The sequence below is a fragment of the Orcinus orca genome, chromosome 11 (genome assembly GCF_937001465.1).
Source record: "Orcinus orca chromosome 11, mOrcOrc1.1, whole genome shotgun sequence".
NCBI classification, from domain to species: Eukaryota; Metazoa; Chordata; class Mammalia; order Artiodactyla; family Delphinidae; genus Orcinus; species Orcinus orca.
The window spans coordinates 7277418-7301153 of NC_064569.1; the positions used below are offsets into that span (position 1 = coordinate 7277418).

Here is a 23736-nt window from a genome sequence, read left to right on the forward strand (position 1 = left end):
AGTGAGAGGCCCGCATACCGCAAAAAAAAAAAAAAAGAAAGAAAGAAAAGAAAATGCAGAGGCAGAAAAGGGAGATTGGGAGGGTCGTGGGAGAATGAACAGGTTGCAGCATTCAAAAGGGTGGTCAAGGTTAATAAGGCAGGCCTTATTAACAAGGTGAAATGCGAGCAAAGATGTGAAGGAAGGGACTTCCCTGGTGGCGCAGTGGTTGAGAGTCTGCCTGTCAATGCAGGGGACACGGGTTCGTGCCCCGGTCCGGGAAGATCCCACATGCCGCGGAGTGGCTGGGCCCGTGAGCCATGGCCGCTGAGCCTGCACGTCCGGAGCCTGTGCTCCGCAACGGGAGAGGCCACAGCAGTGAGAGGCCCGCGTACCGCCAAAAAAAAAAAAAAAAGAAGAGGTGTGACATGATCCATGATCTCCCTTTTAATTTAAAAGGACTACTTTGCCATCATAGCAGAGATGCAGCAATATGAACACTGAAGCAGGGGGATTAGTTAAGAGACTACTGTGCTAATCTAGGAGAGTCACAATGGTGACTAGGAAGAGAAAGGAGCAGAAGTGGCTAGACTGTGGATATACTTAAAGTAAGGCAGCAGGATTTTCTAATGGAATGGATTTGAGGTAGAAGGGAAAGACAGACATCAAAGATAAAATCAAGGATGCCTCCAAGGTTTTTAGCCTGAACAGAGGAATTGCCAATAATTGAGATGAGGAAGGCTACAAGTAGAGCAAGTCTGGGAAGAAAGATCAGGAGTTCAGTTTTGGCTATGCTGAGTCTGAGATGTCTTACAGATTTTCAAGAGGAGATACAGAGTATGCGTTTGAATATATGAATCTGGACTTCAGGAAGGACATGTGGATTAGAGATACAATGTCCATGGAAACAGTACAAACACTGAATCCTTATGTTCTGTGTTATAAATGAATCTGAATGAAATCTAAGATATTATTTAAACATGAAACAATTTTACAAAACATTGTATTTGTGAGTTTGTTTTGCCAGCAGTGTGGAAAAGGGAGGGCAAATAAAAGTTATTAATAACTCATCCCTAAAAAACAATAAAATAAAATAACTCATCCCTTGAGAACCTAAAGACTAATACATGCAGGTTAGGAAGGTAACAATAAAGTATATCTGAATTAAAATAATTTTCACAAGATGGTAAGCAAATGGTGGAAAGGAAGAAATGAAAATTTAAATTAGGACAAGTTCTGAATAGGATTTACAAGATAAAATCTTTGTCGCGCCCTTCTCTCTTGATGTCCCGCCTCAAAGACCCTCAAGTACCTGAATCTGATCCAGACTAGAGCAAGCTCTAGAGGTCCTTGTCTATGAAATTTTTTTAATGAGTCATTACTTATTCCACTATACCGCCATGAGCTAGACATAGTGTAAATGGGCTACTGAAAATATTAGGAACAAGCCTACGAGACACGCTTCTTTGGACAGGTTCCTAGGCTTATTTGTGTGTCTGGTGGACAATATTTAACAAATCCTCAGTAAATGAATGGATACTCATGGCAGCAGTATCCCTCAGCCCTGAGCCTTACCTCCTCTCCCACTCCCCTGACCTAGCCTGAGGAACTCTTGGTTTTACTGATCTTCTAAACCAACCTCACAAATTTTCATCTACCTTGGCGATAAATCTTATAGCAGCCATATGGAATAGGCATGAAAAGTCTACCACCTCTCTCTAAATGAAGAAATAGAAAATAACACACTAAGTAACAATCCCTAACTTCAAAGTCCAGCATTCTTTTCATTACATTAAACCACACTATAGGGTTTAATACTGATTTAGCTGAGGAGGAGGGTAATGATGAATTTTAAAAAGTTTTATAGCTTGGGAAACCATTTTCTAATCATTTGTAAGTTTTGCATCAACCTAAATTCCGTAAGTCTGGTCAGTGCAAGTCTGGGAAGTAACAGCTTATGCTAGGTGAATCAAAGTCAATCATTCCCTCTCATCTTACTAGTCACTCAAAGAAAGCATTTCTCCTGCTTCCTACAAAGTCCAGTTTTTCCTTTAATGGCAGCCTGGAGAACAAATCAGGCTTATAATGTAAAATGGACACAGACAAAAAGGGAGAAAAGTAATATTTATCAAGCACCTGTTCCAGGCATTATGCCCATTCTTGTGAAAATTGAGAGGATCTCACAAAATAAGTAATATTATATCCATTTCTATAAATGGGGAAACTAAAGTTGAAAAGAGTTAAGTGACTTGCCAAAGGTAACACAGCAAATAAATGAGAATCACAATTCAAACTCAGTTCTGCTCTCTTCACTGACTAAGAGTGGTTGATGTAAAAAGCCTCTTGTAGGATAAGATGTCAATAATAAGCATGGAAAACACAGAATGACAACAAGAAAAAGGGTAAAAGAGGAAAATTAAGAAATTGCTTTGATGGCTCAATGCAGTTAATTGACATAAGGATAAAGGATAAACCAGAAGCGAAGACAGAGAAAGCAGACGGGTGAGAGAAGCTTCAAGCTTTTAAAAAGCTTGCAGTAGAAGAAAAAGAACAGAACCTCACTTCAACGTGTATCATATCCTTTAGGAAGTCTCAACGCGTAAAGTTGGAGGTCGTGAGCTATTTTACCTTATTTCACAGTTCAATCAATGCTAATTTAAGTGTAATCTACTAATTTCTTACAGTCAACATTTACAGAGTCTCCACTATGTACCAGAAACTGTGCTAGACCCTAGGAATATAAAGTTTAAAAAGACCTCAAGTTGTTCACAGTCTCGTCTGGAGAACTGGGAGACCAAACAATCAATGAGAATGCAGAAGGAAGAGCTCTGTGATAGAGACAAGCTCAGGTGCTATGGAAGCACCAAGAGCACACCTAAGCCAGAATGGAGGGTCAAGGAGGGCTCACCAAAGAAGGAGAGTTCTCGACTGACGCACACATATTAGCACCTGTGACTACCATCAAAAAGCATGTAGAGTCTTATTCATGGTCAATTTGGGGTCTGATTGAAAGCTTGAAATTACCAAAAGGTACAACCCACAGGGTCTAGTGCACAGGTCAGCAAGCAGAAAGATACTGATTCATGATGAATGAACCCCTGATAAGGAGGCAAAACACTGGACACAGGGAGAGGATAACTTTTCAGCCGAGGTAATAAGAAATGCCAAGAGGAAAATCATGATGGTGATGTGAGTCAGAGAGAGAAATCAAAACAGTATCTCATGTTTATATACTGCTTTACTGTTTTCCTAAATTCTTTTTAGAAAATTTATCTTAAATTCTTTTTCACATTTATTATATGATTTCATTTAACCCTCTAGAAACTTCTACAAGGTACGTAGCTAGAGCGGGTTTTATTACCTTTTTTTTTTCTATTTTACAGATGAGAAAACTGAGGCTTGGAGAGGCTAAGAGATTTTTCTCAAATCATACAGCTATAAAATTGCGAGGGCTCATACTCATATTTTTTAACATGCAATCCAGTGAGTTACATGTGAACTCTTTGGACTACATGACTTGGTGACTTCCTACAGCATACTCAGACCCTCCCAGTCATTGGATTACAAGGTGGTTAGTCAGCCCTCCAGTGAAAATGCTGCGTTAACTCTGGAAGTAAAAGCTATAGGCGAAGTGGAGAGAAGGAGGTAGGGAACAAAGATTGAAAATACTATAGTGGCACCAAGAAAACACTGAAAAGAGACAGAGTGGACAACCATTGGAAAACTTACGATCATAACCTTTGCCCACTGGCAAAAGACCGGAAAGGAAAAACCATACGGTGGATGATAAGATTTGGTGACAAGACGGAACAGCACAAAAGACAAATTAGCTCATCCAGAGAGGGGCCAACGACACAATGATTACCCACAAACACGCACGAGGTACTGGAACTGGGGGGCGGGGACAGACAGCGAGGAGAAGATGAGGGTGACAAGCTAAAGGACGCAGGGAAGAGCGAAGGAAAGGTGACTGGCGATGGAGCAGACACGACTGGAAACGGATGGAGAGCAGAGGGGTAACCCAGAGGGATCCGGGGGAGGAGGGGTGGAAGGATGCAGGATGGTCATTTTTTTAAGCGGCGGAAACAAGGATGACAGCAGTCCAGAGTGGGGGAAGAGCAGGAGGACAGAGTGACAACAACCCAGGTGGGGAGCCTAGCAAGGTGACAACCCAGAGGTGGCAGTGGCAGGGACGGGCAGCGTGCTACTGAGGAGCACAGTGTCAGCCCCAACCGGATACGCGCGTGCCGCAGTACCTCGGGGTTAGTACCTGTAACCGCGGTTGGAGGCCCGGGGCGGAATCCGGTAGACGCTGACGTCGGGCTTCACACACAGAACCGACTCGTACTCCAACTCCGCCGCCATCTTGGCTCTGCTCACCGCCCAGCCGGGGGCGCGGCGTGAGCACGGGGGCGGAACGTGGAGGCGGGGAATCGCGTTACGCAACAACTTCCGTTTACGCTACTTCCGCGAGAGTTCCACTGGGTTCCTGAGATTAACCTCCGGTGCCGCGGGTCCGGGAAGCCATGTTGAAACCTGGAAACGGTGAGTTTGCGCGACTCACCATCTTGGGTAAGGGCAAGGGTGGCCTCCAAGTGAGTGATTCTCGTTAAGGAGCTCTCCATCCCCGAGAAGCGAGGAGGGAAAGCGCCATCTTGCTCCGGGCAAGGGCCCGCAGGGCTCTGGGAGGGCGCCGGTCTTCGGGATTTCGGGCGAGTTTCTTTCTTCCAAGAGTCACTTTAAGACGTGTCTTAGAAACCGTAGTTTCCAAGCAGAAAAGGGGAATCCGCCCGTCGGTATTCCCAAATTGGGTACCTACAAAAACTGTATGACCCAGGCGTAGACAGGCGTGGTGGATTTTAACCTTCCAGAGTCCAAACTTCAGAAATGGCCACCCAGCCTGATCCATTGCTTTATAACACCTTTTTATCTCAGTTTCGAGGACGGCACCTGTTGAAATAGTCTGCCACACTTTCAGTGTGCATTCTGGTTATCTTTTTGGAAATTTTGCCCGTGTTAAACTGTAAATGGGATCAACTCATTCCTGACCCACTGGGAAAGCACCATGAACTATTTAATAGCCAATATTTGCTCCCAGTCTTATTATAATGATAGATTCTACTGTCTCCATAAACACATGCCTCGTACACTCCAAAGGTAAACTTGCCACCATTCCATCACTTAATTGATTTAAGTAGCACAGACAGCAAATGGAAAACCGAGATACCAACTCAAGGCTGTCTGACTACAACAGCGGTGATCTTCACCACTTCATTACGTTGACTGGTTGGAAACCTGTCTCTAATTTGTCCACCCTGCGTAGCAAAGTGATATCTTAAAATTCAAAGAGAATCATAATATCTAGCCCTTATGAGGAGGTGGGGAATCAGCTACTCTCGTACACTGTGAGCAGGAAGGTAATTTCGTACAGCATTTCTGAAGGTAAATTTAGAATTGATCAGAATATTGTAGGTAACCTTCAATGTAGCAAATCCACAAATAGCTATTTTAGAGAAGTTTTTAATGTGTGCAAAAAGGTATGTACAATAATGTTTATTACAGCATTGTTTGTAATAGTGAAAAATGGAAACAGCATGAATGTCTATCAACAGAAAATGGGTAATGGCATACATTACTATAGGATGTTTTGAGGGGTGTGTGTGTGTATAATATATATAGTAAATAAATAAGTATAGGTATATAGATATTAAGGCCATAAAAGAGATCCAAGATTTTTTTTTAAAGCAGACATTCACTTAAAATTTCAGTAATCCTCAACTACTTAAGGTTTCCTGAGTTGTCCATGTTCTTCATATTCTTCATATCTTTGCATGCATTAAACCTTCTGTCTTAAACACTCTCCCCTAGCTTGTTAATTTGGCAAACTAGTATGGTCACATATCAGCTCAAATTGTACCTCCTCCTGTGACTTTGCTAGGTCCTTTAGATGAACTTTCTCTAATGCTTCCACTTGCTTCTGTTATACCTTTTCATTGTATCTAACGTGTTATTATTCTTCAAATATCTCCCACTAAACCATCAGCTCTATAAAGGCAAGAACTTTGCTTTTTCAGCACCCAGCACATTGCCCTTCACATAGTAGGCAGTAATAATTGTTGAATAATAAAAGATTTCTGCTTAAGTCCAATCATTTAACTTATTAACTTGGCCATTTCCCCAAATCCCCCAATGTAAGGACCCTACATGTACTTTACAAAAAATTCAGAGAATATGAAATTATAAAATGAAACATCAACTTCCACATCTCTATATTATTAACAGCTTTATGCCAACAAATTTAATAACTTAAATGGTAATGGATGTACACAATTTACCAAAAATAATTCAAGAAGAGATAGAAAATTTGAATAGCCCTGTACCTGTTAAAGAATTTGAATTTATAACTAAAAACCTTCCCACAAAAAAACAAACCTCCATGCCCAAAATGTTTCATCATTGATCAAACATTTTAGGAAGAAATAATGTAAATCCCATACAAATGCTCTAAAAACAAAGAAGAGATAAGACACTTTCCAACTTTTTTTTTTTTTTTTTTTTTTGCGGTACGCGGGCCTCTCACTGTTGTGGCCTCTCTTGTTGCGGAGCACAGGCTCCGGACGCGCAGGCTCAGCGGCCATGGCTCACGGGCCCAGCCACTCCGCGGCATGTGGGATCTTCCCGGACCAGGGCACGAACCCGTGTCCCCTGCATCGGCAGGTGGACTCTCAACCACTGTGCCACCAGGGAAGCCCCTCCAACTAATTTTTATAAGACAATATTACCTTGATACCAAAACCAGAAAAAAATGTTACAAGAAATAAATATATATATGAAACTACAATGAGATAACACAACACACCTAATATAATGGCTTAAAAGAAAACTTGACGACAGCAAAAAGTGCTGGCAAGAATACGGAGCAAAAATACAGAGCAACTTTCATACATTGGTAGTGGGGAGTTAAAATGGCACAATCATTTTGGAAAACATAGTTTTGTATTTTCTTAAAAGTTAAATATATCATTTATCACGTGACCCAGCATTTTACTCTGAAATATTTACCCAAGAGAAACTAAAACATATGTTCACAAAAAGACATATATGCAAATATTTAGAGCAGTTTTTTTTACAGTGGTCAAAAACTAGAAACAATACTAAATGTCTATCAGCAGGTGAATGGGTAAACAAATTGTGGTGCATCCCTGTAATACTGTCATATTGACATACAATAGTAATAAAATAAATAGAATTGCAATAAAGAGGATCAAATACTAACACTCAGGGGTAGCAATTTTAAAAATTAAACTACTGACACCCACAATCACATGGATAGATCTCAAAAACATTATACCCAACAACAACAACAACAAAAAGCCAGGCCCAAAAGAGTACATACTGTATGATTCCATTTATATGAAATTCTTAAAAAGACTGATCTACAGGGCTTCTCTGGTGGTGCAGTAGTTAAGAATTCACTGCAGCATTGTTTATCATTTATAACAGTGAGACATTGGAAATACATGTCCATCATTAGGACAAATCAGTTGTGCTGTATTAATTCAACAGGATGGTGTAAATAGTGAACATGAATGAACTACTTGCTATGGACAACATGGATAGATCACAAAAACTTAATTTTAGGAGAAGAAAAAAGTAAGTTTAACAAAAGATAAAACAAAATTGTCCATTTGGACAATGTTTAAAAACAGACAAATCTAAAACTGTATTGTTTGGGGGTAGCCAATTAAATGGCAAAGCCATATTTAAAATGTAAGGAAATGATAAATACAAAATTCCCAGTTGTGGATTCTTGGGAGGCGGGGTTCAGGAAGGTGATTAGGGCGGGCACAGGAGGTGCTCCAGAGATACAGGTAGCATTCTACTTCTAAAACTGGATGGTAAGCTCATGGTAGTCATTTTATTATTATTTAAAATGTACATATTTATTATAGACACTCTTTCAAATGGATTATATACCTCACAATAAAATTTAACAGGTGCTATGTGAATCAACTAAGTTTTTAGTTATTGATTTCAACAATAAACATTTTGTATAACAATAATTATAATAATATTACCTGATATTTATATAGCAGCTTTAAGATTACAAAGTGTTTTCATATACACTATCTCATTCATTTTTCACAACAGTCTTGCCCATAGGTAGCATTATCCCCATTTTCATTAAAAAAAATTGCTGAGATACAGAAAGTTCATTGACTTGCTCATCCAATATTTAAGTGTCAGGAGAGAAATCCTTACATTTCTGATACAAACATAACAGCTGCTTATACCTTATATTTAAATGTTTGCATGAGTAATTAGTATTCCTGTGCCTATTGGTTGAATTATAGTAAAGAATAGCATTTATTAAGTACTGAGTACTGTTCTGCATGCTTGTGTGCATTATATTATTAATCCTAACAACAGATATGTACTATTGTTATCCTGCTGTGAAATTAAGTAATTATTGTCCACAGTCACAAGTGACAGACATAGATATGTGTCTCCAGGCCCGGGTCCTTAACCAATATGCAATTCTGCCCTAACAGCTCTATCCAGTGAATGGACAGAATATACAACTTCTGAGCTTCCCTGGTGGCGCAGTGATTGAGAGTCTGCCTGCCGATGCAGGGGACACGGGTTCGTGCCCCGGTCCGGGAGGATCCCACATGCCGCGGAGCGGCTAGGCCCGTGAGCCATGGCCGCTGAGCCTGCGCATCCGGAGCCTGTGCTCCGCAACGGGAGAGGCCACAACAGTGAGAGACCCGCGTACCAAAAAAAAAAAAAAAAAGAATATACAACTTCTAGCAAGTACAGTAGATCCTCCTCATTCATGGACTCCAATATCTGTGAGTTTGCCTATTTGCTTAAATTTATTTGTAACCCCCAAAGCAACATTCACAGTCACTCCCTAACATGCACAGGGTGGCAAAAAAATTTGAGTCACCTAGACAAGTACATCATCAGCTGAGGTCAATCCAGGCGGCGCTCTGCCTTCTTGTTTCATCTCTCTTATTGTAAACAAGGATCCTTTACACAGCCTATCTAGTGCCAAGTTTTTCGCATTTTCGTACTTTTTGTTGGGGATTTTGCTGTTCAAAATGACCCCTAAGCAGAGCGCTGGAGTGCTATATAGTGTCCATAAGCACAAGAAGGCTGAGATATATATGTGTTAGTTCATCTTGTTTGGGCATGAATTATAGTGCTGTTGGCAGAGAGGTCAATGTTAATGAATCAACAATATGAAATAAGGTTTCCCAGGACGACCTTCAAGATGGCGGAGGAGTAAGACGCGGAGATCACCTTCCTCCCCACAAATACATCAGAAATACATCTACATGTGGAACAGCTCCTACAGAACACCTACTGAACGCTGGCAGAAGACCTCAGACCTCCTAAAAGGCAAGAAACTCCCCACGTACCTGGGTAGGGCAAAAGAAAAAAGAAAAAACAGAGAAAAAGAATAGGGATGGGACCTGGACCTCTGGGAGGGAGCTGTGGAAGAGGAAAAGTTTCCACACACTAGGAAGCCCCTCAACTGGCAGAGACGGTGGGGGGGGGGGCAAGCTTCAGAGCCACGGAGGAGATCGCAGCAACAGGGGTGCAGAGGGCAAAAAAATTTGATCATTTGACCAAAATGCAGTGACCAGAGGCTGGCAGAACTCAACCCCATACATCCCCTAGCAGCAGTGGTCCAGTGTCTGCTAATTCAGTGTTCCTGGTGACATTATAGAACATAACTTCCACGAACATGGAGACAGTAGACCGGATTAACATTCACAGGGCAGCATGGTGGCTAAGAGCATAGGCTCTGGAGGCCAGCTGTCTGGTTCTAAGTCTGCCATTTACATAGTGGTGTGAATTTGGATAACTCATTAGCCTCTTTGCATCTCAGTGTCCTTTTTGAAAATGAGGTACTAATATTAGTACCTATCTCATCATTCGGGTGTCGTTAGAGTTAAATAACATGCAGCCGATGAAGCACTCAGCACAGTGTCTGGTAGATGTCCTCAACATGTAAGTTATCACTATTATTAATATTAATTTATATTTGAAACAAGAATGATCATGTTTGTTTAGGTAATTATAAACATAGGCACATGCAATTTTAGAATTTCAGAAGCTGCACAACAAAGAACATAATAACTAAAATGGAGTTACCATTCTAACACCATTTTTCCCTAAATGACTGACAAATATGGCCAGTGTAGAGAAAAACATTTCACCTGAAATGAGTATGCATGCTACTGTGATTTATAATAGGAAATATATATATCTTGATCTGTGCCCCTGGCTCCTAAAGCCCTTGTAAATTCCTAGGTGACAAGAGCATTAGGAGCATCTTTTGTTCTAGTATTTGGTCACTGACCCCAGTTTCTGACACAAGGGAAACCCTTGTAATTTCCTGGTGATAGGAGTGTCTTTTGATCCAATGAGGTGACTGGGTGGGCTCTTGGATGGCTCCTGGATAAGGGCTCTGGAGAGACCAAGCCATGATTAGAAGCTTAGAATTTTCAGTCCCACCCCCCATGCTCTTGAGACGGGAGAAGGACTGGAAATGAAGTTAATAATTGAACTTGCCTGTGTGATGAAGCCTCCAAAAAAATCGCAATAACATGGGGTTGAGAGAACTTCCAGGTTGGTGAACACATCCATGAACAGAAAGGGTGACACACCCCAACCCTACTGGAGACAGAAGCTCCTGCACTCAGGACCCTCCCAGATCTCGCCTTATGTAGCTCTTCATCCGGCTGTTCATCTGTGTCCTTTATCATATCTTTTAATAAACTGGTAAACCTAAATAAATGTTTCCCTGAGTCTGTGAGCCACTCTAGCAAATAATCGAATCCAAGGGGAAGAAAGTCATGGGAACCTCTGATTTGTAGCCAAGACAGAGAGAAGTTGTGGGTAACCTGGGGATCTACAACTTGCAAGTGGCATCTGAAGTGGGGAGCAGTCTTGTGGAACTCAGCCCTTAACCTGTGGGATGTGACGCTATCTCCAGGTAGACAGTGTCAGAATTGAGTTAAATTGTAGGACACCCAGCTGATGTTGCAGAATTGTTTGATGTAGGGGGAAAAAACACACACATTTGGTGACCACAAGTGTCAGAAGTGAAGTATTCTGTGTGAAAGTAAAGGAGACACATGGGAGGTGGAGACCTGTGGTTTTCCCTGCACAGAAGGAAAAACTGGGTGGTTTTCAACCCAACATCATTTTGTATCACCACTTTCTTTGCCCACATTCTAGTGGAAATGAAATGGGGAAGAAAAGGCAAAGGATAAATGAAATGGAGAAGACATTTTCTAAATAATGCACAAATAGGATAGCTAACCTAAAAAATCCATCAAATTTTACTCAAAAATTTATCTACACTTAAAACATTTATGAGAGCCATCTACCCCTCGATAATCTTGAATTCTGTCCCCCCTACAAAATTTTCTTATGCCTTCTTATTAGATCAGATAAACACAAACTGAAACCTAGTCCCTGGTCCATTTTGGGTTTCATGGAACTAAAGTCACAAAGGGTGTTCATGAAACACTCAGTTTACTTCCCCTTCAATCTCCCTTCCTTGGCTGACTGCCCTGGATACCTATTATAATAGAAAATCAATCATCAATAAATCAATAGAAGAAACAAAGTTTGCTAAATGTTCTTTAAATCACTCAGATTTGAATGATTCATCATGCCAAATTTGGCTGGATTCTTTCAAGATCCAGGCATCAGTTCATCAGATATTTGTTATTATGGTTGGATTAACAGTTTTTTGTTTGTTTTATTTTATTTACCTTTCGACTGAATTACTTTAATTTCTGGGTGACTTTGTTCTTCAGTTTGTGCTCTTTGTTTTATTATAACTATGTGCATAATTAGGCAGCTATACCATAGGGAGTAGAGAATGTGTCAAATCTACATCCTTGAGGGCTGTGGGTTAGAATTTGATTCGACAGAAAGGATGTAACTTAACAATGTAAAGGGAACATTCTGTAAATTATTTTCTAAGAGTCCAAGATGGGAGAATAGTTTTGATATGATAGGCAACTGGAAGCCACATTAGTTTTTTGACCTAATAACTGCTAAGATTTATTGAATGCTTATGTGCCAGCAGTGTCTTAAGTGCTTTGCATGTATTAATTTATTTACTCCTAGCAGTCCTATAGAGTAGGTACAGTGAATATTCCCCGACTGTCATTGCCCAGCCAGGAAAACAGAAACCATTGTAGGTATTTCAAACAAGGTATTTAATACAAGGACTTGGTTGCAAAAGTGTTGGAAGGACTAGAGGAATAAAGGGGGAGAAGATAATATAACTTCAGGAAGGTACTTCCCTAAAATGGGAAGAGAAATACTCACAGGGCTGTAGCTGCTGCTGAAACCAGTAATCCTGCCAGAGCCCACAGTTGCCCGCAGCTGCCAAGGTCACACCTGCCATCTGTGTTACAGAAACCCACCAGAGTGGTCTGCTGCTGAAGGAGCCAGAAAATAAATGATCCCCCTTTCAATCTCTCTCTTTTATATTTTAATATTTTTAATGTTTATTCTATTTTATGGTTTTGTTCTTTTATTTTTAAAACATATTTGCAAACTCTGCACAAACTAAACATCCATCAACGGAGGAATGGATAAAGAAGATGTGGTACATATATACAATGGAGTGTTACTCAGCCATAAAAAAGAATGACATGAGGCCATTTGAAGAGACATGGATGGACCTCGAGATTGTCATACTGAGTGAAGTAAGTCAAACAGAGAAAGACAAATATCATATGATATCACTTCTATGTGGAATCTAAAAAAATGGTACAAGTGAACCTATTTACAAAACAGAAATAGAGTCACAGATGTAGAAAACAAACTTACGGTTACCAGGGGGAAAGGGTGGGGAGGGATAAATTGGGGGATTGGGGTGGACATACGTACACTGCTATATATAAAATAGATAACTAATAAGGACCTACTGTATAGCACAGTGAACTCTACTCAATACTCTGTAATGGCCTCTATGGGAAAAGAATCTAAAAAAGAGTGAACACATGTATATGTAGAACTGATTCACTTTGCTGTACAGCAGAAATGAACACAATATTGTAAATCAACCATACTCCAATAAAAATTAATCTCAAGAAAAAGAATCAAATGCAATGATTCCCTTTTCTCTTCACTTTCCAAGAGCACATGAACATGCCCCTCTGGCAGAGCCTAGGCAGACCCCGCCTGAGAGGCAGTCTCGGAAATGCAGTACCCAGGCTTCACTTAGAGAAATAATAAGGAAGAATGGGAATGGGCCTGAGTATCAATAAATAAAACCTGACACAATCCCTGTTTTGCAAGTGAGGAAATGAAAACACAGAGTCTGAAAAATTCCTGTGCAGCCACACAATTAGTGGCAGAGCTGGGATTCAAGCTCAGGCTCTACTCATCTTCTATTGCTCCCTGTGTGCTTTTTACTCCAGCCAGACCACTTTACCTGTGTCGTTCACTCACGCTGGGCTTCCCTCCACCTTAATGTGTGTTTTCCCCCTACTTGAAATGGGAGAATTATAGATTGTTAGATGTAAAAGAAACCTTAAAGATCACGCGAGCCAACCCTTTAATTTTACATCTAAGAAAAAAATTCTAGGTCAAGCATCCAGCCCAAGGTCAAGTACTTAGTTATGATTAAAACTAGAACTCAGATTCCTAATCTAGAGCAGTTTTCACAAGAATGTTCTTCCATGAAAATTTTCCAGCTAATTCTAACCTCCACCAGGTTTCATCAGATTTGTCCTTTGCTAACTAGCCATAGCATTGGTCTATGTCATCCATAGTTTTTGGCATTTGGTTATTTTTTCACTTAGAGTATAATTATACTTGGTCTAATAGTGAATCTAATCATTTTTCGTCAAAGTCCTTAAGGACAGAAACTTTGTCATATGTTTATTTTTAATTCTCTCAGACAGAGCAGGCTAGAGATTATACAATTCTGAAATTTTTATTTTGGCCAAATGACTACAGATTTCCATCTTTGAAAATGTAGAATTAATCAGTGACTCATAAAATGTTTTAATATGGCTGTGTTTGCAACATATATTCAAAATTTCACTCTTGCCAAAGCATCTGATCTCTGCTTAGAAACTTGTAATTAGATATTAAAAAGGAACAAAACAGAAGAGAATCACATAAATTCCCCCCAAGTTTTCCACATTACACCATAAAACTAGTACTTTATAAGAAGGGACAGAAGCCATCTAGAAATAGGAGCCCTATTCACAAGGTGTTTTCAGTAATTTCCTTCCTGATCTGAAAATCCAAGTAATACAGCTGGAAGTTCTCCAACTGGTTTTAATTGCTGTATAATCTTTAGAGAAAGAGGAATCAGTAAAACTGGATCCACACAAGAAACAACTTTAAAGACTCAAATTAATTCTTTGAATTATATTCAAAAGCCAACATCCTTTTCAACCAAACTTTCATTCATTCATTCATTGGTGCCCCAGACATGTATTATTCCAGGCATGGTAGTAGGCTCTGGAGATAGGCACAAACTCTTGGTCTAGTAGGGCAGAGAGACAGATAAATTATTTTATAGCACTATGAGTGTCTGTCAAATTTCTACCCAGCCTTAAAGCCCAGCTCAAGTGTTATCTCTTCAGTGCCTTATCTTCATGTTTGTTTCAGTGAGAATGTCTTTCCCTCTTCCATGTTCCCAGGACTACCCTGCTAGCAGCCCTTACTCAATTATAATTATATATTTACATCTTTCGTTGCTTCTGCATCTCCTACAGTGCAAAGCATAGTGTCTATATTAAGAGCAGAGTACTTGTTTATGATACTGAACTTAATGATAAAGACCTTACCTTTTGCAAATGGAATAGATACCCTCGCCACCGTTGATGGAAGTGTAAATTGGCGGAGTCTCTTTAGTGGGAAATGCCATACCTTTCAAAAATGTAAATTCACATACATAGATTTAACAATTACAGTCCTAGGAAACTATTCTACAGAAATTTTCATAGATGTGTAGAATGCAAGAGTACTCATTGAAACATTGTTTATAGCTGTTTTAAAATTCGATAAAAACAGAATATCCATGAAAAGGGGAATAATTGACTAAATGGTATAATATAGAATAATTTAAAAAGTGTGATGTGGGGACTTCCCTGGTGGTCCAGTGGTTAAGACTCTGCACTTCCACTGCAGGGGGTAGGGGTTCAATCCCTGGTCGGGGAACTAAGATTCCCACATGCCCTGAAATGGCCCAAAAAAAAAAAATAATAAAGATAGTAAAAGTAAACAGCTTGTCACCTCTTTCTAGAGAAGTCCCATAATTCTTGAAGAACCTGCCCAGACCTTATTTCTACCTTAAGACTTTCCTAGATTGCCCCAGGCTAAATACAGCCCTACATGTCATTTCCTACGCTCTTACTTCTACTGCTATTTCTATCATTATAGTCTGAATTGTATTACAGGTGTTGTTGTTGTATGGGTGCATACTCTCACCAGACTCTGGATCTCCAGAGATTAGAACATAGTTTACTTCATCTGATTTTTGCACGACAAACTTCTTTGACACATATTAAGCATATAAGAGATATTACTTGAAATTCATTACATGGGGTTGTGCAGGTCATTCCCCCCAGTTACTCCCCACCCCCACTCTCACATACCATAGGATCATTTTTGTGCATTTCCAAAACAAAGCAAATCCAAAAACCTATAAAGTGGGAAGCTGATGTAAGAAGTACTCTGTCTCTAAGCATAGTCTGTGTCCTGCAGAAAATTTTTGAGAACCATGCTCTCCCACTTCTGTTTTTCTTACTTTTCTTACATGAAACATTTAGAAATGACTCACTTTGAAACTCTTTCTGTGGAGTCAGATAGTTGTCGAAAGTGTTGGGTTTCATTTATCATCAGAAACGAAGAGAGAGAGGAAAGAGGAGGTGCTCAGCAAATTTCCTAAACATACTTGACTGTGGTCAAGACAGGACTCGTGGAGACCTCCAGATCCATGCTGAAGTCTTCAGCTACTGTCTCGGGTTTTTGGTAAGGAAACCTAGATACACCTGAAGACTTGTGCCCAGCTTGTTTTGCTCATTATTGATAATGGTTTGAGAGTCATTATTTTCTATTTCCCCTTATTCCTTCCCCAACTTTTATTTCTTTTGCTTTATTCCCATGTCCACCTTTTTCTTTTTCTAAATATTCCACATTCTATTTACCTCTGTTCCTAATATTTTCATTCTGGAACTAATATTGAATTTTTACATCATTTTTCCCTGTCTTAAACTGGCTGTTTCTCCTTCTCACCTTTGATTCCAGCTTTCTCCAATAGTTTTGTTTTCCAAATCATCGATTGCCTATTTTTTCTTTTTTTTTTAATAAATTTATTTATTTTTGGCTGCATTGGGTCTTTGTTGCTGTGCGTGGGCTTTCTCTAGTTGCAGCAAGCAGGGGCTACTCTTCACTGCGGTGCGCAGGCTTCTCCTCGTGGTGGCTTCTCTTGTTGCAGAGCACAGGATCTAGGCGTGTGGGCTTCAGGTGGGCTCAGTAGTTGTGGCTCGTGGGCTCTAGAGCGCATGCTCAGTAGTTGTGGCGCACGGGCTTTGTTGCTCCGCGGCATATGGGATCTTCCCAGACCAGGGCTCGAACACGTGTCCCCTGCATTGGCAGGTGGATTCTTAACCCCTGCACAACCAGGGAAGCCCCTGCCTATTTTTTCTTAATATATATATATTTTTTCCTCATTCCATTTCTCTTATTTATTTATTTTGCTCATTCCTTATAGCTACTGATTCTGTCATCATATCATTAGTTCTGATTCTGGAATCTATTTTTCTTTCCCTATCATAGTTGAATTTTGGTTTCAGGAGTTTACTTATCTTTTTAATTACTTGTTGGCCAATTCAGTATTGAAAACTAAAAAAAAAAAAAAAAAAAATGTTGAGGTACTTTTCAGCCAACACACTTGTCAAAATATAAAATGTTATCTTGCCCAGAAAGATTTTTAAGATTCTGATTCATATATACTTTCATTTCAAGACAGATACTATGTAATATTTAAAATTTAGCTCACGCCAGATGACTCAATTTCTTTGTATTGGAATTTTGCTCTTTTCAATCTTTATCACTTCCTTATTATTCTTTATTATTGTGCGGCTCTTGGTGCCTTTCCCTTTATTAGCAATACCAAAGGCTTTTCAGTTATGTGATTATTTGTAGTAAAAAGAGTATTGGTCTGACAGTCATTGGACCAAGGATATGACAACCCTCCTAGTTGTGAATATGTAAAAGTCCCCTAATTTGCTGAGTTTCAGTGTCCAAAACTACAAAATAAAAATAGAGACAAGAAGAGATGATTGCTAACTTTCCTTTCAGTCCTAGAATTCTATGACTATCGGTCTCTCAATATTTTATGGGTCTATGCGTGAATATGTGTGTAGGACAATGGATCAGGGTAGCTGCCACATACAAAAGCGAAGGAAGTGACCCTGACAGGACTTGAGTATTGGAATAAGCAAGGTTACCGAACGGAGAATGAGAATCACTTCTTCTTTTTTTAGTATTTTGTTGTCTTAGTTATTTTAACTTCTGCTAATCCCTATGGCAGCTTGTAAACTCAGCAGAACAGCTTCAAGTCACACAGTATTTTGGACTTCTACAAAAGGAAACATAAAATGCTGTTACAGCCAGTAAGAATTAGGAACTGGAAAACAAAAAAGGAAGTTAGAAGAGACAGCATCCTTACTGGATTAAATGGACAAGCATAAGAATTTTTCACTTAGTTGAAAAAGAAAAAAAGTTAACCCCCAAAATGAGCATCTATCCATTCAAGTAATCTTTAATTGTGCTAAATTCTGTGGAACGAGCATTTAGGAACAAGATTCTTTTTTACCATTATGAAACTTAAGGCCAGAATGATAGATAAGACAGCCACAAAAAGAATTATAGTACAAGATTAAATGCATCATTGCACAGAGAATATGAAAAGAAGTTCAACCCCCCCACACACCCAAAAATAGGAGGCTGAAGAAATAGATTATGACTGGGATTATAAGAGAAGTTTCAAGGAAGATATATTTGAGCTTGATCTTAAAGAATGGCTAGGATTTCAACAGATAGAGATTAAGAATGGAGGAAAGAGGAGGTTAAGGTGGAGGATATAATTCCGTATAGAAGTAAACAGCATAGCCAAGGAATAGAAAATGGTATTGACTTGGAATAGTGAGTTGTTCAGGAAAGCTATAAAGTAGGGTATGTTTATGGGAATGTTGAAAATCAGGGAAGGGTAATGTCACAGAGGCCAAGAGAAGAAAGTGTTAAGAAGCCAGTGTATCAAATGACATGGATACTGTGGAGGATAAAGACAGAGAAAAAGATGCTTGGGTTTGTTATCTAGAGTTAGTTTTAGCAGCATGATGGGGCAGAAGACCAATTACAAAGGGTTGTGAAGTGGGTGGTGAGAACAACAGACCCCAAAACAAGCCAGTATCCTTGAAGAAGAGAAACAATGCTACATTAAGAGACTTAAGAAACATCCTGATGCAGTGTGATCCTAGACTGGATATAATTGTTGACAAATCAGGTGTAAAGGACTGTTTTGGGGACAGCTGGAAAAAATGGATAAAGTCTGAGTATTCCTTACGGTACAATCTTACTGTATAATGTGGAGACTGCTAACTGATAAAAGTGATAAAAGAAAGCAGTTTATATAAAACAATATGCATTTACACCCATGTTCATAGCAGCATTATCCACAGTAGCTACAATGTGGAAGCAACTCAAATATCCATCGACAGATGAATGGATAAACATGTGGTACATCCATACAGTGGAATATTATTCAGTCTTAAAAAGGAAGACAATTCTGACACACACTACAACATGGATGAAACTTGAGGACATTTTGCCAAGTGAAATAAGCCAGTTACAAAAAGACAAATGCTGTAGGATTACATTTATATGAGGTATCTAGAGGAGTCAAATGCATAGAAACTGAAAGTAGGATGGTGATCACCAGGGGCTGCGGGGAAAGGGAAGTGAGGAGTTGTTTTCTAATAGGTATAGAGTTTCGGGTTTACAAGATGAGAAAGTTCTAAAAATTGGCTGCACAATAATGTAAATATACCTAACACTACTGAACTGTACACTTAAAAATAGTTAAGATGGTAAGTTTTATGTTATATGTATTTCACCACAATTTAAAAAAATTTTAAACCAATATGCACAGTATAATCTAATTTTGTTAAATTTTGCTTAACAAAAAATATACATACATATAGTATACATGTATGTATGTGAAAAAAGATCCAGAAGGATGTAAATTAAGATACTAAAATAGTAATCCCTGACTAGTGGTATATGATATTTTTATTTTCTTATTTTTGCTTGCTTATGTTTTCTAAGTTTCTTCATGAATGATTTCTTTTTTTGTTTTATTTTGTTTTGTTGGCCATGCCAAGTGGCTTGCGAGATCTTAATTCCCCAACCAGGGGTGGAACCTGCGCCTCTTTCAGTGGAAGCGTGGAGTCGTAACCCCTTGACCGCCAGGGAATTCCCTATCTCCATGAATGATTTCTGTCTCTGCAATAATCAAGCTATTTTTCTCGAGTTATACTCACAAAAAACAAATAAGAAAGAAATGATGAGTGGTAAGGAAATCAACGCAAAGAGGGAAAACAACTCTTGGTAAATTTGACAGCAAAAGGAAAAAATGAGGTTGTATCTAAAAGACATGACTGAGGGAATTCCCTGGTGGTCCAGGGGTTAGGATTCTGAGCTTTCACTGCCGAGGGCCTGGGTTTGACCCCTAGTCGGGGAACTAGGATCCCACAGGCGGTGCAGGGCACGGCCAAAAAAGAAAAAAAATTTTTAAATTTTATTGAAGTATAGTTGATTTACCATGTTGTGTTCATTTCTACTGTACAGCAAAATGACTCAGCTATAAATATATATTCTTTTCCATTATGGTTTATCACAGATATTGAATATAGTTCCCTGTGCTCTACTGTAGGACCTTGTTGTTTATCCATCCTATATATACACTAGTTTGCATCTGCTAATCCCAAACTCCCAATACTCCCCTCCCCCACCACCCCCTTTGGCAACCACAGGTCTGTGCTCTATGTCAATACAGTAGATTTTAGATTGTCTTTCAGAGAATGTTTTTGTGTAATCCAATGTGAAGTCAGAAAATAAAACTAAAACAGTGTGAGGGTCTTTGTGACGCTACATCTTTATGTGGGGAGGTTAGAATTCTAAGAATATGCATTTTTTAAAGTTAGTTTTAACATTTTTGTTTATATTTTTATAAAAGTTTAGCAATGGAGTCTTTCTCTGCTGAGACCAATTCAACTGACCTACCATCACAGCCCTGGGATGAACCCCAAGTAATTCTCTCCATGGTCATTCTCAGTTTCACTTTCCTACTGGGATTGCCAGGCAACGGGCTGGTGCTGTGGGTGGCTGGCCTAAAGATGCAACGAAGTGTGAGCACCGTTTGGTTTCTCCATCTCACCTTGGCTGACTTTCTCTGCTGCCTCTCCCTGCCCTTCTCCCTGGTTCACTTGGCTCTCCAAGGACGCTGGCCCTACGGCTGGTTCCTATGCAAGCTCATCCCCTCCACCATTGTCCTCAACATGTTTGCCAGCGTCTTCCTGCTGACCGCCATTAGCCTGGACCGCTGTCTTTTGGTACTCAAGCCAATCTGGTGCCAGAATCATCGCAACGTGGGGGCAGCCTTCACTATCTGTGGATGTATCTGGGTGGTGGCTTTTGTAATGTGCATACCTGTGTTCATATACCGGGAAACATTCACTATAGACAACCATAGTATGTGTGGCTACAATTTTGGTCTCTACAGATCATTAGATTATTCAGACTTCAACTTTGATCTACTGGAAAACGGGTCTCTTGACAACTCCATTGTTGAGCTGCCTGAAGAAACGGATGATAGGTTAGATTCTTTCTCTCAACAAACAAATGCTTGTCCCTGGGCAGCCACTGCTGGCCTCTGTTCTCAAATATCTCAAAGAACTTCTGGACATTCACTCCCTACGGATTCAGCTAGATTATCTGTTCAACATCCATATTATAATGTATTTAAACCAGCTGATGAGCTCTCAGCTACAATCCCCAGTGATTTTCCCATTGAAGATCACAGAACTAACCCACTGGAGAACTCTGATGCTTTTCTTCCTGCTGATTTAGACCTTTTCGCTAGTGCCTCCGGCAACTCCTCATACACATCCGAGCTATTGGAAGATTTCCAGGATGATTATTTAGGCCAATTTGCATACGGCCATCAAGTGCCAGCACCCCAGGTAGCAATAACCATCACTAGGCTAGTGCTGGGTTTCCTGTTACCCTTTATCCTCATGGTGGCCTGTTACAGCCTCATCATCTTCCGAATGCGTTGGAGCCGCTTCACCAAGTCCCGGAGCAAAACCTTGAGAGTGGCTATGGTGGTGGTGGCTGTCTTCCTCGTCTGCTGGGCTCCGTACCACATTGTTGGAACCCTCTTACTGTTTATTGACCCAGAAACTCCCTTTGGGGAAGCTCTGTTGTCCTGGGACCATGTGTCTCTTGCTTTAGCATCTGCCAATAGTTGCTTCAATCCCTTCCTCTATGCCCTTCTGGGGAAAGATTTTAGGAAAAAAGCAAAACAGTCCATGCAGGGAATTCTGGAGGCAGCTTTCAGTGAGGACTTGACACACTCTACCAGCTGCCCCCCAAACAAAGTCTCTTTGGAAAAAAACAGTATCAGTACAGTTGTGTGAAAATATGGAGCAGCTGACCCAACCAGAGGTTCTTAGGCATTCACCCAGCGCATCATATTTCTAAAAAGACGACAGAGATAGGGAGCAGGGGATTTCAGAAACTGTCAGAGAATCAGTCCAGAGGGTCTTAAAGTGTGGTCCCAGACTAGTGGCATCGGTATCACCTGGAAAGTTGATAGAAATACAAATTCTCCAGCCCCACCAGAGACTTGCTGAATCAGTCTCTGGGGGTGGGGCTCACACAGCGTTTTTACAAGCTCCCTTGTTTCGGATGAATGCTAAATTTGGGAAGCATTGTAAAAATTAGTCTATTTCTATCTCAAACAAAGCCACGTGAGATAAATGCGAAGGCAGTCTCCTTTAAAATGTTTCCGTCATTAAATGTCTTTCTAATTTCCTTCCAGATTCAAGTTAAAACCATTTCTTCTAGTCCTACCTGAGTGAAAGGTGATCATTTATTCTATGGCTTTGTTGTGGTGATGGTGGTGGTGATAGTTTTAAATGAAAACAAAAGGTGCGAAAAGAAAGTCTATGAAAACAAGGAGTTATGGGTCTGAGTCTGGAGCAGAGCACAACGCCAGATGCCTGCAGCTTGGAATACTCCTGCGCACAGGACGCAGGGATTCTGAGTTTCCATTATTACAACTAAATAAGCGTCTATTGTGTAAAGACAGACTACTTAGGCATCTAAAGACTTTCTCATGAAACAGTATGTAAGCCACAGTTCGGGGAGTTCTCTCTTCCCTCTGTTTGCTCTATCTGCCTATTGATAGAATCATCTTTTCCTTCCTTTTCTTAAGCTCCTTAATTCCCTTATTCCTCCCCTGCCTCTAAATCTTCTTCCAGACTTTATGCCTCTAATAACCAATAGTTTCATAAGATGCAAATTACTCCCCTCCTCTAGCTCCACATTGGTACTTTCCAAGAAACTCATTTCAAATGAAAGGAGAAAGACGGTGGAGGATAGGGCAGCAATTCTTGAATTCACTGCAATGTAACTGAGTACCCTCTGGGCACATTATCCAACTTTAAAAGAAAACATGACTGTAGGTGTGTATCTTTCATGCCGTAATTACCAGATATATCTTCGGGTTTTTTTTTTTAATTAATCTTTATCTTTACCAAAGTAATACATGCACATAACTTAAAGAGAACCTAAGGCTCATAATGAAATCTAACAGGTTTCCTGCCCGACTCTGCCCAGCCCCTCCTTCCTCCCACTCCCACTTCCCAGGGATAACCTTTGAAACGATTTTAGATGTTTCCTCTGATATTCACCATGATAGTTCTAAGTCATGACCTTATGCTGCTAAGTTTTTGTAGGCGTGATAAAATGACTTCTTGTTTTGAAAGATGACGATTTTTATCCAAACACATTCATATTTTTTGTTTATTCAGCATCCCAATATTCATTACCCATCATCCTTTAAATTTGTTCACGATCACACATTTTCTTCTACTTTGTCGACCCATTCCAACCCCCCTTCTCTTTCTCTTTCATTTTTTTCAGAAAACATTATTAAACCCCCATCACCTCATTTTTCTCTGTATATAAAGTTTTATGTGTTAAACCTCTAAATTTTCAGGTTTTGTTTGTACTACAACATAGCCTCATCTGTGTACAGTGATTTCATCTGAAAAATAGAAAATGAGATGTCTTAGACTTTACAAGGCACTATCCTTTGTTCAGTGGTTGAGGGGAGGGTCTGGACTACAAATAAGTTATAAAGTACTATGTGGAAAAGTGTCAAATCACTAGGAATGCTTTCAGTTGTGCAGTAATGATATCTGACATGATGTGAGATTTGCCATGCTACCTTCCAATTTAATCTGATCATATATTTGATGTGAATAAATGCTTTATTTCTGAATGTTTCCTTGCAAGGCTGATAGATTCATGGATCCTTTTAATTGTTTGACTCTCAGAATATATCATAATCTCTAAACATACGGCAAATATAAATCTCATAGTGGGTAGCTGTAGGCTTACTATAAT

The 23736-nt window shown here is 39.8% G+C and overlaps 2 protein-coding genes across 8 annotated transcripts in view; one reads left to right on the forward strand and one right to left on the reverse strand.

Moving 5' to 3' along the window:
- The window catches only part of NECAP1 (NECAP endocytosis associated 1), a 37947-nt gene extending 33566 nt beyond the window's left edge, over window positions 1-4381 (reverse strand). For all 3 annotated transcript variants that reach the window (XM_004279096.3, XM_049694899.1, XM_033404362.2), the window contains exon 1: window positions 4250-4381. In XM_004279096.3, the coding sequence (XP_004279144.1) occupies window positions 4250-4344 (95 nt within the window). In that variant the 5' untranslated portion in view covers window positions 4345-4381. The remainder of the gene's footprint in view (window positions 1-4249) is intronic.
- Window positions 4381-23628, forward strand: C3AR1 (complement C3a receptor 1). Of its 5 annotated transcripts, none has more exons than XM_049694885.1 (4): window positions 4381-4524; window positions 8532-8831; window positions 9235-12722; window positions 20279-23628. In XM_049694885.1, the coding sequence occupies exon 4, from the start codon at window positions 20286-20288 to the stop codon at window positions 21738-21740; it is 1455 nt and encodes a 484-aa protein (XP_049550842.1). In that variant the 5' UTR covers window positions 4381-4524; window positions 8532-8831; window positions 9235-12722; window positions 20279-20285; the 3' UTR covers window positions 21741-23628. The 5 variants fall into 5 exon arrangements, with proteins under 5 accessions (XP_049550842.1, XP_049550844.1, XP_004279143.2 ...); XM_049694887.1 differs by having other exon boundaries at window positions 9244-12722; XM_049694886.1 differs by lacking the exon at window positions 4381-4524 and adding an exon at window positions 6517-7632.
- The last annotated feature ends 108 nt before the right edge of the window (window positions 23629-23736 follow it).